At 50.9% G+C, this 12,336-nt stretch overlaps 1 protein-coding gene across 3 annotated transcripts in view; it reads left to right on the forward strand.

Moving 5' to 3' along the window:
- Positions 1-909: 909 nt before the first annotated feature.
- Positions 910-12,336, forward strand: part of HIPK2 (homeodomain interacting protein kinase 2) — a 137,590-nt gene continuing 126,163 nt past the window's right edge. The window contains exon 1 of one of the 3 annotated variants that reach the window (XM_068945012.1): positions 910-1,168. In XM_068945012.1, coding sequence (XP_068801113.1) covers positions 1,150-1,168 — 19 coding nt within the window. In that variant the 5' untranslated portion in view covers positions 910-1,149. The remainder of the gene's footprint in view (positions 1,169-12,336) is intronic. The other 2 variants (XM_068944997.1, XM_068945003.1) reach the window with 2 other exon arrangements.

A 12,336-nucleotide genomic window follows, 5' to 3' on the forward strand; every position in this document is an offset into this window, starting at 1 on the left:
ACAGATCTTTCCAAATAAAATTGAGGGGGGTGAGGGTGTAGTGGCTGTCAATCTCAATAAGTAAACACTTCTTTGATGTGGTTCTGTTTAACAAAAAAAAAAAACCTCAAATCCTAAAAGCAACAACGTATGTTTATTTTAAATGCATCCTCTAAATATTTACACTGCAAGCAAGCTAAATGGAAAAGAAAGGAAAAATTGGAACTTTTGTCAGCGAACCAGATTGTGAAATGCCTTGAGGGAACAGAAGATTTATTTGGGGAGAGGGGGAGAGGTAGGAATTTTCCATGCTATTGTAAAACATGAGCTCAAATTATATGATCCCCACAGCCAGTGAATTGCAAAGCTTCAATCAGCTGCCTTTTTTATTTTTTTCCTCCTCTCTTTTCTATAAAGAGGAGGGGGGGGGGAAGACAGAAGTGTTTCACCAACTTCTGTTGACTGTTCCTTTTTTCTCCTGATTGAAATGTGTTGTTAAACAAGATCCCACATAATCTCAGCAGAGGGTTTCTCTCGCTCGCTCCCTCTCCTTCTGGGAAGCCGCGATCAGTGCCATCGGCGCTTGATTATTTGCAAACTCCCTTCGCTTTTTTTTTTTTTTTTGCCTTTTTTTTTCCCCTCCTCTCCGTCTCCGTCTCTCCCTCTCCCTCCGTCTCTCTCTCTCTCCCTTTCTCTCGCCCCCAGTGCAACTTTTGCAGGGAGCCCCGGCGCACGCAGCCATGCCGCGCTGAGCGCGGGGGCACGGCGCCAGCCCCCCTCCCTCCCTCCCTCCCTCTCTCCCTCCCTCCCTCCTTCCCTCCCTCCCCAGCGCCGCCGTCCCGAGCCGGGGGGGCCCCGCCGCCCGCCGCCCCTGCCCGGCCCCGCGCCTCGCCCCGGCCCCGGCCCCGGCCCCGGCCCCGGCCCGGCCCCGGCCCCGGCCCGGCGCCGCCGCCCCCCGCCCGCCCCGGCCGCGTCGGAGGGCCGGCAGCGGGGCTGGATGTGCCCGGCTCCCCCCGCGCTGAGGCGGGCAGCGATGCAGAAGGCAGGCGGCAGCTTCGCCTCCGCCGAGAGACACCCGCTCAAGATGGCAGATGTGTGCTGAGTTTGGGGGGCTGCGATCTCGCGTCGTTCGTGGCGGCGTTGCCATGAATAACAGGCGTCCTTGCACCGATGGCCCCCATGTACGAAGGTAAGGCTGCTACCCCCCCCCCACCCCGGCCCGACCCGGCCCCCGGCGCCGCGGAGCCGGCACCGCTCTCCGCCGGCCGCGGGGGGCCCGCTGCTGCCCGCCGGCCCCGGCTGCCCCCCCCCCCCCGCCGCCGCCGCCGCATCGCCGGCTGCCGGCGCCCCCCCCCCCCACCGCGGCTCCCCGGGGGAAGGGGGACGGGGCGGGGGGACGACGACGACGACGACGTGCCCCGCTCCCCCGACGGGCCCGGCGCGGCTCGGCCCCTGGGGGGGGGGATTGTTTGGACCCCCGAGGTGGTGGTGATGGTGGAGGGGGGGGGAAGGCGGGGTGTGGGGGGGTGAAGTCCGTGTCGGTGCCGAGCAGAACAATGAGGTGGACTGAGCTTGTGTGTGTGTGTGTGTGTGTGTGTGCCTGCGTGTGCGCCTCGGTGTAGTTTTAATTTCCAGCGCTGACCACCCTGTGCCTTTTTCGCCTTATTTTCACCGAGTTAGCCCTTTCTGGGGTTTTGCCGATCGGCTACACGTATTTTCCGGGGTGAGGAAATACTCGTGTGTGGAGGCATAGGCGCCGGGGAGGGGGGATAGGGGCTGCGGGCACCAGCCTGTCAGCTCTTACAGTTTCTCCTTGAATCAAGCCCTGCGTTGCAGTGAAAGCCCAAAGTACCCTAACTTAAGTTTTTTCGGGTCGAAAACAGAAGGGGTTGGATACGGGCATATCTCGGGTGACTGGTAAAAATAAATAAATAAATAAATAATTCTGGCTTAATTTAAATCACCTAGCGATGTGTTTATTCTCTTCCGTCACCCCTTCTGGTTTGGAATTGATTGTAGAGCGTTACATAAACTAGAGGGAAATCCATCCGGCTTTATTTTATTTTGCCCAGAAATGTTTTTTTTTGTTTTTTTTTTTTTGCTCCGATCGATTTATAGCGGTGGGAGATTTTAATGCCTGGGAGAGGAAAGGAATAGGGGAAGCAATACTTTTATGTGTATGGCGAGGCTGATAAAAACTTATCTGAGGGGAAAATCTAGCAGAGGCTGAAGTGCTGCAAATGAACGCGCTTGCCAGATGGTCTAAAGTTACCGAGCCGGCTGGGTTATTTCTGGGTAGCCTTCGGGAGCCCAGATGATGCCGACTTTTGCACCCCCGAAAGAAACAAAGAGGATTGTTTTTCGGCGGCGCCGGGAGGCCGGAGCCCATCCCTCCCCCGCCGCCCGCGGGGGGCGGCCGGGCGGTGCGGTGCGGGGCGGCCGCGCCGCCGGAGGGCGCGGAGGGGCCGCGGCGGCGGCGGGGGCCGCGCCGGGCCCGGGGTGCGGGTCGGAGCCGGCGGCGGCGGCGCCCTCTGCCGGCCGCGCCGCGCCGCGCCGCGCGGCGGGGCCCGCGCAGCCCCCCGCGGTCCCTCCGCACCTGCGCGGCCTCGGCGGCGGCGGCGGCCGGGCCCCCTGGGCTGAGCCCGCCGGGCGCGGCGCGGTCGAGGCGCCTGCCCTGCCCTGCCGCGCAGCGCCTGCTGCTCTTGCTGTCCCGAGCCCTTCGCCGGCTTCAGCGCCTTGGAGCACGCAGCGATCCGCTGAAGTTCGCTCCTAGCCGGGCTGTATCCGCCGAGGAGGTTCGTTCCCGGCGGCGGGGTTACGGCTCCGCTCCGGGTCACCGAGGCAGGGCGTTTCGCTCGTCGCCTCGCTCGCCCGGAGAGGGAATAACGAGCGGGGCCTGCGGTTGCTCCCCGCCGGCCCGGCCGCGCTTCCCTCACCGCCGGCGGGCGCAGGGCTCCCGCTCCTGGGCGAGCGGAGGGGAGGCCCCGACCCCAGCCTGGGGCCGCCCCGGTGCGGGAGCCCTCCTGGAGGCGAGAGGAAACCACACGAGACGGTGGTGGCACGCAGAAGCGTCTGCTGGGAGTTTAGCAGTTCCTTGCAGCATCCAGACTTCAGCTGTGGCCCTGCTTTTGCTTGCCTGGGAAAAGACGCTAGACCACAAAAATCCCCCCAAAAGCAGCCTGTAAGACTTGCTCCCTGGAACCCCCACAGAAAAGCCAGCAGGCTCCGTGGCCAAACTCTACAGTTAATGTCAAGCCTTAAAGTAGGTGCATGTCTCAAATCCCCAGAGCCAATAAACAGCATAAAGGCTGGTTTAGATTGTTTTATCAGTTTTTGGTTGCAATAGGTCTGTCAGTGAGGTTGCTTTCAGAAAGCCTAGAGGGAGGTGGAGGACGGCTTAATGAATGTTATTCAACTCCTAGTTGCCATGAGAGGTCCTTAGTATTCCCTGAAATACCACAGTGCACCGATAAAAACTTACTGCACGCGGGAGACGATTCCTCCTTAGGAGACAAGGACTGTGATCCTCCCTTTTCAACACAGTATTGCGTGTATAATGAGATTGGGCTGTAGTCCTTCTCTGGAGCATCAGGTACATTTAGGCCGCTAAGGAGAGCGCAAGAGCTGACGTGTTGGATTAGGGCTTGCACCGGGCAGTAACTTCTGTATTCTCGCCGTTGCACCAGCGCTGCACGAGGCCGAGTGATCTCTTTTGGCACACGCACTTACACGCACCCACCACCACCACAACGAAGGCAAGGGTATGTGGAACTGTATCTCTCCCAACCATATAGATTTCAGAACATAGGCTCTTTTACAGAAAATATGCCCTGGGAGGAAATGTGACACCTTGGAAAATGATTCCAGTAGAAGTTTTAAGTGAGTGATAACGTAGAGCACATGCACAGAGTTGCTCACAATTCTGAATATTTAGGTGAGTGCAGGGTGTACAAGAACTAGGCAGCTGGCTCAAATACCAGTTCTGGGAAGTAGAATGGTGCCTCACCTGTTATTAATAACATGGCATGATAAATAAATACACAGTGTGAAATCTTCCCCCTTCCTTCCCCCATGTATATGGAGAATTTTGCCATTAATTTTAAAGAATTCAGGAATTTCACTGTCAATATTCTCCTCTACCAGTTTTCCTCATTCCTTTTTGCTAAGCGTTTCGGAGCTGAGTGGTAAAATGAAGGACATAAAAACTACCAAGTAAAATAAAACAGAAATAACACCACTGTGCAATATTTGACCTGGATTTTAGTTTTATTTGTGAGCCAAAAAGGGAAATGCACTGGGCTCCAAAGCTGGCCTTGTTAGGTATGATTCTGCATGGTCTCCGCTCAAGAGGTCAGGCAAACTAGTCACAGCTGTCCCCCTGAGCACTGAACACGTTGCTTACTCCAGGGGTGGCCGTATTGGCCTCAGAGGAAGCCAGGTCCCCAAGACAGGTGAGGATCTGGTTCTTTGGGCTCTCCTCTAAGCAACGTTGCTCTTGCTCTGCAAAATCGTCATCTGTGCGGTTGTGTGAGAATTTCCTGCTGTGTGGAGGACGCATCCACAGCCTGTGGACCGGCTGAGACCCACTGAAGGCCTGTTTGAAGAGGGCTTACCTCTAGACTTCGGCAGTGTGTGTGGACTGTGGGTAGCCTTCTGCATTAGGTGGATGTCTCCAGCAGTTTCTTGGGTGTCTCCTAGCTGGCATCCTTCAGAATTGGGTGTTCAAGAGGTGTTTATATGCTTTAGCCTTTATTTTCTCAACGCTGATTACCTCTGTTTTGGTTTTGTTCCCCTTTGCTTTGCTTATTACTTATTCCTGACAACTTTGTTGCAACTCGCAGTGTATTTTTAGCAACAGCGTCAGTAGTTTTATATGTGGGTGGCTTATGGAATTAATATCTGTAATATTTGTAAATTGCACCTCGCCACCGGTGCCACTGCTGGAGCTGCATGCGGGCAGCGAGCTGCTTGTGAGCCAGTCCTCGTCACGTCGGGCACGCGGGTCTGGCAGGCCCGAAACCCTGACCTCAGACACGTCATAGAGCAGATCCCAGTTAATGCCAGGGCGCTCTCGCAGGGCTCTTGCAACAGGCGAACCCTGGTCGCTTTTGAGCAGATCATCAAATCTCGTTAAAACGCAGAAAACTTTTCTCATCAGGGAGGTGGCACCAGTGACACCGAGTAAAGGTCTTTGCCCCAAAGTTTGTGCACTGAGATGATAACTAGAAGGCGCTTCCTGTTTATGAAGTAATAACCATAACTGAAGCTAAATCAATGCTGGGACCCAAAGCGTAAGTTTTTATTAGCTCAGGATATGGCTATAGCCAAGATAACAGGAAGCCCTCTCCAGTTATAATTATTGTTCTTATCATGCTGCAATGTCTAGCGATTAAATGTTTTTTAGATGTACTGGGTGAAAAATGCTGTTTCATTTTCGGGAGCGGAAACAGCACTGCTGAGCCCAGGGACTGGGGCAAGCAGACAAACAACATGCTTGGACAGAGAGAAGGAATCACAGTTACTAGCCGCAGTATCGAGCCCTTGGACTCGGCCCAGCACATGCTTCCACATGGCTGTAACAGGTGTGGAAAGCCCTGCCAGCTCCAGCCCGACACCTCAGCTGGTCTGCAGAGAGCAAAGCCCTTGCCTCAGCGCCTGTAGGGTTGGGACCATGCGTGAAGAATCTTAACTGGCTGGCAGGAGAAAGCCTTAGGGTTTGAGAGAGTCGTTTTCATTCCCCGTGCCTCAGTTTCCTCGTTTACCAAGCGATTGCTCTCTAGTGCCCTCTTTCATGTGGTGCTTTGAGACCCCCGGAGGAGCAGACTGCCTAAGAGCTAGCAACGCATCCTGGTCGGTGCAGGTATTCTCCAGGCTGGGGACAGCCCACAGCCCTCCTCCACGCCTCTCAGTTTTGAACTCCAGTCAGTCTTGGAAGTCAGGCCATTTACTCAGAGGCGAAGGGTGGACATAGCTGGCTAGTTGAATAAGCCTGAGTTTTGGCCACCTCACAGCACTGCCATGTAAAAGCACACGGATATGTATTCTGGAGGACTGCTCTGAGGAGCCAAATCATGGAAGGATTGGTGAGTCGGGAGCGGAGGTAAATCCCTGTCCGTGTTTGTGCGCCTCACGGAGCGGGTCCCGAGGATGGTGTTACCGCAGTCCTGCCGGCTGGCTTCGGGGCTGGAGCTGAGAGGCAAGTTCAGCCTCGTTCCGCTCCGGCTGGCCGAGACTTCAGTATGCGGCAGATGAGGCCATTTCTCTTAGGCGCAGGTGCTGAGGCCACTGGGGTAGTGCGTGCCTTTGGGCGAGACCCCCGAGAGGGGAGTTTACGGTGTCCCCATCCCTGTATCCGTACAAAAGTGACACTAGGTGTTTTGAAAGTTCTACCCTTTCCCTCTCTGATCCCAATTTAGGAAGATATTTTAAGGTCTGTGCCTAAATTTAAGCTCGCAGGCAGTCCTGCTGACTTCATTAAAATTGTTTATGTCTTTAAAGCTGGGCACATGCTTAAGTACCTTTCTGACTCATGGCCTCTATAGCTTAATCAGTCCATTTATAAAAATAGGCTGTTTCCTCACCCTTACTGGGAAATCTCTGCCCTCTGAGTGTGAAATATTATTTATATGGCTTTTTCCTACTGTTGGAAGGTTAACTAGTCGGTAACAGGAAGCAAGAATTAAACGCTATTTAGAAAAAAAGGCTGTCTCTTCACCTATTTACATACCCTGATACAGACCTAGGTGTTTAACGTGAGGCCTCCTCTTTTGAAACTCTTCCTCTCAGCTAGCAGTACAGAGTTCAGCTTTTGTTTCCAAAATAAACCCAGGTGATAATTTCACTCCAGACCGGACATTTAGCAATCTATGTATTCGTGCTGTGGGGAAAGTAAGGCATCCTGTTGCTTCCACCTCTTTACAGCCAGGAGAGTACATCTGAGTCTTCTTTCGTTTGGCCAGACCAGGAAGCGAGATCCTTCTTCTAGAAGGTACAAATGCATATGTTTTGGGGCCACTCTTGAATTCGGGTAGCTTTCTGAGTTGGGTAATTCCTGCATTAGAAATTATTCTTCTAAGACTTCCTGGGGCAAGTGAGCAGAGAAGGCCCAGCCTTCCCTGGCCGGCCAGAGCATTGCTACATCACAAAATACCTTTGAGAGTCAAAAGTTGGAGCTAAAAGAATTAAAAAGCCATGCCATTGGTGTTTATTTATTTAATAGAAATAATAATAATCTGTGTAGTACTGTGTGTTTATACAGTGCCGTATACGTTCAAAGTACTGTATAAAGAGTGGCTGTCTAATCCCGCTGCATTTCTGACAGAAAGCCAGAGAATGGGGCCTTTTGCTTATTCGTGGCGGGGGGACAAAATGGCCCGGAGGAGAGCAGCGTGCTCAGATGCAAGACCCGCACGTTGCTCCCGCGCTGGATTCTGATTTCACTAGGGCATGGCGTAGGCCAGCAATGGCCCCAGTGAAAGTTGGGGAGGTGCGCAGGGGGATGCTTCACGTCTGTGTGCTTAGCATTCGCCTGTCTAGCCTGCGTTCAGAAGAGAGGGAGAGTTTTATGGTGGGTGGAGGATGGCATAATTCACTTCTTGGTTTTTCTTCAGCAATTCCTGCTGAATGGGACATACGCTTGGACAAGCTGAAGCTCATTCTTCAGTCATGCCTCGTTCTCTGTCCTGCTCACCTTCCAGTGCCTATCCTGACAACTGTCTCTGGAAGGATGAAGCGAGAAGAATCACTTAAGGTTCCTACACTGAAAAGTGGGAAAGGTCACCCTGCAAGGCAATATATTTGTCAGAGATACTCGGGAAACTCAGAAGGGCAGCAGCGTTCCTTGTTTGTTGTAACCTTTAAACCTTAAAGGCATTAGCAGGACCTGGAACAACAGTCTTCCACTGAAGTAACCTGCAGGCTAATGTCTTCTTCAGTTCTAAAGGCTGACAGGTTTATCTTACTCTGTGGGCTATGCTGAAAGGTCAAAGCCAAACTTAGCTCTCACCAAAATTGTTGAAACCATGGAAAATGGGCCTAGCAAAGACTTTGAAGTTCTTCCCACAGCTTCAAAGCAAGATGCGTTATACCAAACGTGCTTGTCCAGCACGTTCCCTAACGTGCTTTTCCAACATATTGCCTATGGATGGAGGCTCCACAGCCTGCCCAGGCTTTCATCACTGTGCTTTGCTGTCTTGTCATTAAAAAGATTTTTTTTTATCCCTTGTCTTGTTTTCTACAGCTCTGACGATTCTTCCTCGTCTGCATTCCCTTCAGCTAGTCCACATCTCTCTGAGTGGCAGTGCTGGAGCACAGTACTTTAGCTGAGGTCTTAAGCGGCCAAGTAGAGCAGAAGTGTTGCTGCATGTGTCTTGCAGGCACATGTGCTCCTGTTTGGTTTGCCTTTTCCACCACATTGTTCATCTGTGATGAGCTTGTGATGTGCTGTAGCTCCCAGGACCTGTCCCGAGGTCTGACGCCTGGTGAGCCATTTTCCATCCTTTGTATGTGGAGCTAGTGTTTCCTACCTAAGCATGTGCTTTTGTATTTGTCCTGTTTGAATTTCATCCTACTTCTTTCGATTTGTCAGGATCATTTTGAATTCTAATCTAATTCCACTGACTTTGCAGTTCCTTCCTGCTTGGTGTCACCTGCCAATTTAAAAAAGCGCAATCTGTTTCTTCACCAAGATGAGCTTTGTTTTCCACTCTGAACTTCCAAATTTGAAGCACAGAAAAAGAGAAATTGTTTCATGAAAAATAGGAACAGTACTTTGCCCCCAAAGCAGAAAAGAAATTGAAAAAAAACCTCAAAACACTTGGCATTTTTCTCATGCCTTCTATTTTTTACTGTTCTTTGGTGCTTCATAAGTATTACTAATAACAGTTTTATTTATTGTAGTAGCACCAAGGCCAATGAAAAGCAGGCCCTTGTTGCACTAAGCATGGCAGTGACATGAATGGCAGATAGTTCCCACCCTGAAGAATTTGCATTTTGTGGGGCACGGACACAGGAGGGTGGATAATACAAACCGGATGGGCTCTGTGGAGAGAGGAAATCACAATGTGTAGGTTATTAAAAATTTTTTTGACAGGGGTTAGTTTGGGGAAGGGAGAGATGAGTTGAAGGGAGAGAAAACGTGAGGAAATAGGTCAGGAGCAAGACAGAAGAGGATGAGAGAGACAGGTGTGGGAGAAAGATAAGGGCAAGTGCCTGGGACAGGAGACAGGGAGATGATTCCTGAAAGTAGAGAGCCTGAGGCTGGCACAGCCAAGGCCAGCAGGGACAGAAAGTTTCAGCGAATTGCTGAAGACTGACTCCTGCTTGGACTGTTTTTGCAGCTGCCCTTGCTGACTTCAATCTTTCCCTGGTTTTTCCCTGCATCAGGATGGTCAAACATCTTAGGAAGGGAAGGCAGCTGCGGATGGGAAGTACCACATCGACTCAAACATTTACAGGCAGGAAAGAGTTTGCCTAGGGATTCCCCGGCTGGAGCCGAGACTGGAGGCAAAAATGATGCTACAGCATTTCCATAAGGTCTCTGATCCTGCTTTCTGCACTCGGGAAATTCTGATCTGACAGGCTTTAGCTGAAATATCAGTACTTCCCATTGATCTAAGAGTCTTGTGGTTTCCTCCCTCACTGCCATTGCCCTTTCCACGATGAAGGCCACTATGCTGGAAGAATTGATCTGCCATCCTTGCTCCTCCTCACCAGCAGACCTGGCGTGCTGCGTTTTCCTGCATGCCCATGATGCGTTTAAGGGCACGCGTGGCTGTTGTGCCCTCTGTGTCCGCCCCTCAGGATCAGTCCAGAGGACCGGAGCGGGTACGAACGCAGAGGCAGCAGCTACGCTTACGTGTGAGCATCACATGTGCATGCTGCAGTACGGGGACGTGTGTGGCCTGAAGGCTGGGTGGCTTCTGATCGTGTGGGGCTCTGTTACGCTCCTCTCTCTGGTAGCAGGTCAGCTGTGTCAATGTGTTTGGCAGCGAGTCTGTAAAATTATGATCTTTTATCTCTTGGGCGAGGAGACCGAAAAAAGCTCTTTTTTGCTTATAGTTTGGGGTTAGGGTGTTTATTTGCTACTGGATGTGATCCAGTGGGTTCAGTGCGTGTCTGTTTATTTTTGGTTGAAGCCATGACTTGTTTTCTAGCTAAAGTTCATAAAGGCACACAGGGTGGCAGTTAGCCAACAAGCTCCCTAACTCTTAGCTGCATCGGTGGGAAGGGGTGTTACGCTAAAGCTTTTGGAGGGAATTTTAGAGCAGACGATGGAGTGGGTTGATGGAGACTCAGACTCTCCCAGCAAGACTTAGAAAATATCCAGCCCCAGAAAGCTTTCAGAATATTTCAGAGAAAGTTCACTCTTCCTATGGCTTCCACAGATTATTTTTCCTTTTAAAGTATTTTTCAAAGTATTTTTTTAATTTTAAAACATGGTTTTGCATTCTGCCTTTGTCTGCGGCAGGACCGACACCATCGACGTATTTATTTTTTCCCTTTGACACTTGTTGTTCCTGGATTGTCTCCTGCTCTGCAGCTGTCTGTAGGTGGATTTTGCTTTCTCCCATCACCACGGACCTTCCTTCCTGCTTAGGGCATCCATAAACCTCTCGTCGTGACATCATAGGTGTTTCCGTAGCAACAGATTATGATACCAGAGCAGAGGATAATATCAAACAGGAGGAGGAAGAGATAAATTATGGGGTTTGTGTGTGTGTGTGTCTGAGGGCTTGATTATATTCCTGCCTCTATTCCAAGGATGTTGCCTGCCTAGTTTCTTCTCTGTTTATCTTACACGCCTTTTAAAGGTTAGGCAAAAGCTAAAAAAAATCTAGTGGTCAGAACAATACGGGCACGCGTTTTGATCATCTCTGTGTAAGCCTAGCAGACCGAGAGTGGTAGCTCTCCTGTGTCTCCTGAGAGTAATCCACTCTGGAAAAAACTTGGAAGCACAATAATCCCCTGGTGCAGCTTTGCTTTTTTTTTTAATTATACGTTATTTGTATCCAGTAACTGCTGAGATCCCAAGTCAAACATCTCCACACTGCAAGCTTTCCGAAAGGTGAACAAACGTGGCATGGCCTGGCCCCAGCGAGTTCACTCTCTGTATCTGAGAAAGGACGCAACAGGTGACCAAATCAGCCACGTCTGGGATGGGGAGAAGAAGTCGTAACCAAGGACAAATGTTACAATCTCTGTGCTGTTTTGGGGAGAAACGATATCTGTTTGCTTAAAGGATGAGGCTGGAGGTGAAGGATACCTGGCTAAATACATAGTTTTATTTTGTTTGCCTCAGCAGCATTTAGTGTTGACGAATTCCAGATAGTTGGGCAAGGAGTTTCTGTTTTCAGCAGGCCTCTGTTTTGCCTCTAAATACAGCTACTCTCTAGCCATCGTTGTTACTTTCCTATTTAGATTATTGTCTTTCAAAAGTTGGACAAAAATTTCTGAGAAAAGTCTTTAGATATCCTCATGACTCTTGATGTGTGAAATCTTTGATCTTCCTCGCATGGCAACATTTCTGGGGAGGTAAATCACCATTGCTAGCCTGTTAAAATATCCAGCCTAGGGTCTGGCAAACCTCACGTGATGCTCTTGAGCATCCCAACAGTGACATACAGTTTTGATCCCACGCTTAGGCACTCCAGCGCCACGGTGAGAAATGAAGGGTTCGGGCTACGGTGTGGCTGCCTCTACTTTACTGCCGTCAGCGTTGCTGTCTCTCAGCTAAACGGGATTGCTCTGAAGTAGAAAGAATTGTTTTCTTTTTCAGACATCCCACAAGCCTATTAAAAGGATCATTTAGTTAGCTACCAGTGGAAAAAATATCAGTAATATGTAACAGATCAGTCAGCTTTTGCAGTGCGGTGGAGTAGAGGCATACATAGTCTGGCTGTGCCCGTTAGGGCGGTGAGGTGCCTTGCTGCAGGGCATGCCCTGCCAGGTCAGCAGCAGAGCGGTGTTGAGGTTAGGCGATTCCCAGCCTTAAGCTCACAGCATGTAAGAGCACAGTAGCTTTCTAGCTTTGAGCAGGGTGCTGGCCTCTCACAGACTTTGTGGCCACGTTGAGTGAAGAGTTTTTGGTCCAGCTTAGTGCAGCCAAGGTGTGGAGAGAGCAGGCAAGTACCAGGAATTACTGTACAGGTCTCTCAAACTGTGCAGTCAGGAGTTAAAGTTATTCAGAACATACGTGAGCGCAGAACGTCTCAGTAGGAATTAATAGTTAGGTCACCTTCATGGGAGCTTGTTGGAAGCCAGTACAGACCACAGAGGACTGGTTTAGTGCATTTCCCTTGTGCAGCCCCACTTAATAACAGGCTGCAGCACCTTACACTAGCCCCAGATTGTGAGCAA

This window comes from Struthio camelus, chromosome 1 (genome assembly GCF_040807025.1).
Source record: "Struthio camelus isolate bStrCam1 chromosome 1, bStrCam1.hap1, whole genome shotgun sequence".
NCBI lineage: Eukaryota > Metazoa > Chordata > Aves > Struthioniformes > Struthionidae > Struthio > Struthio camelus.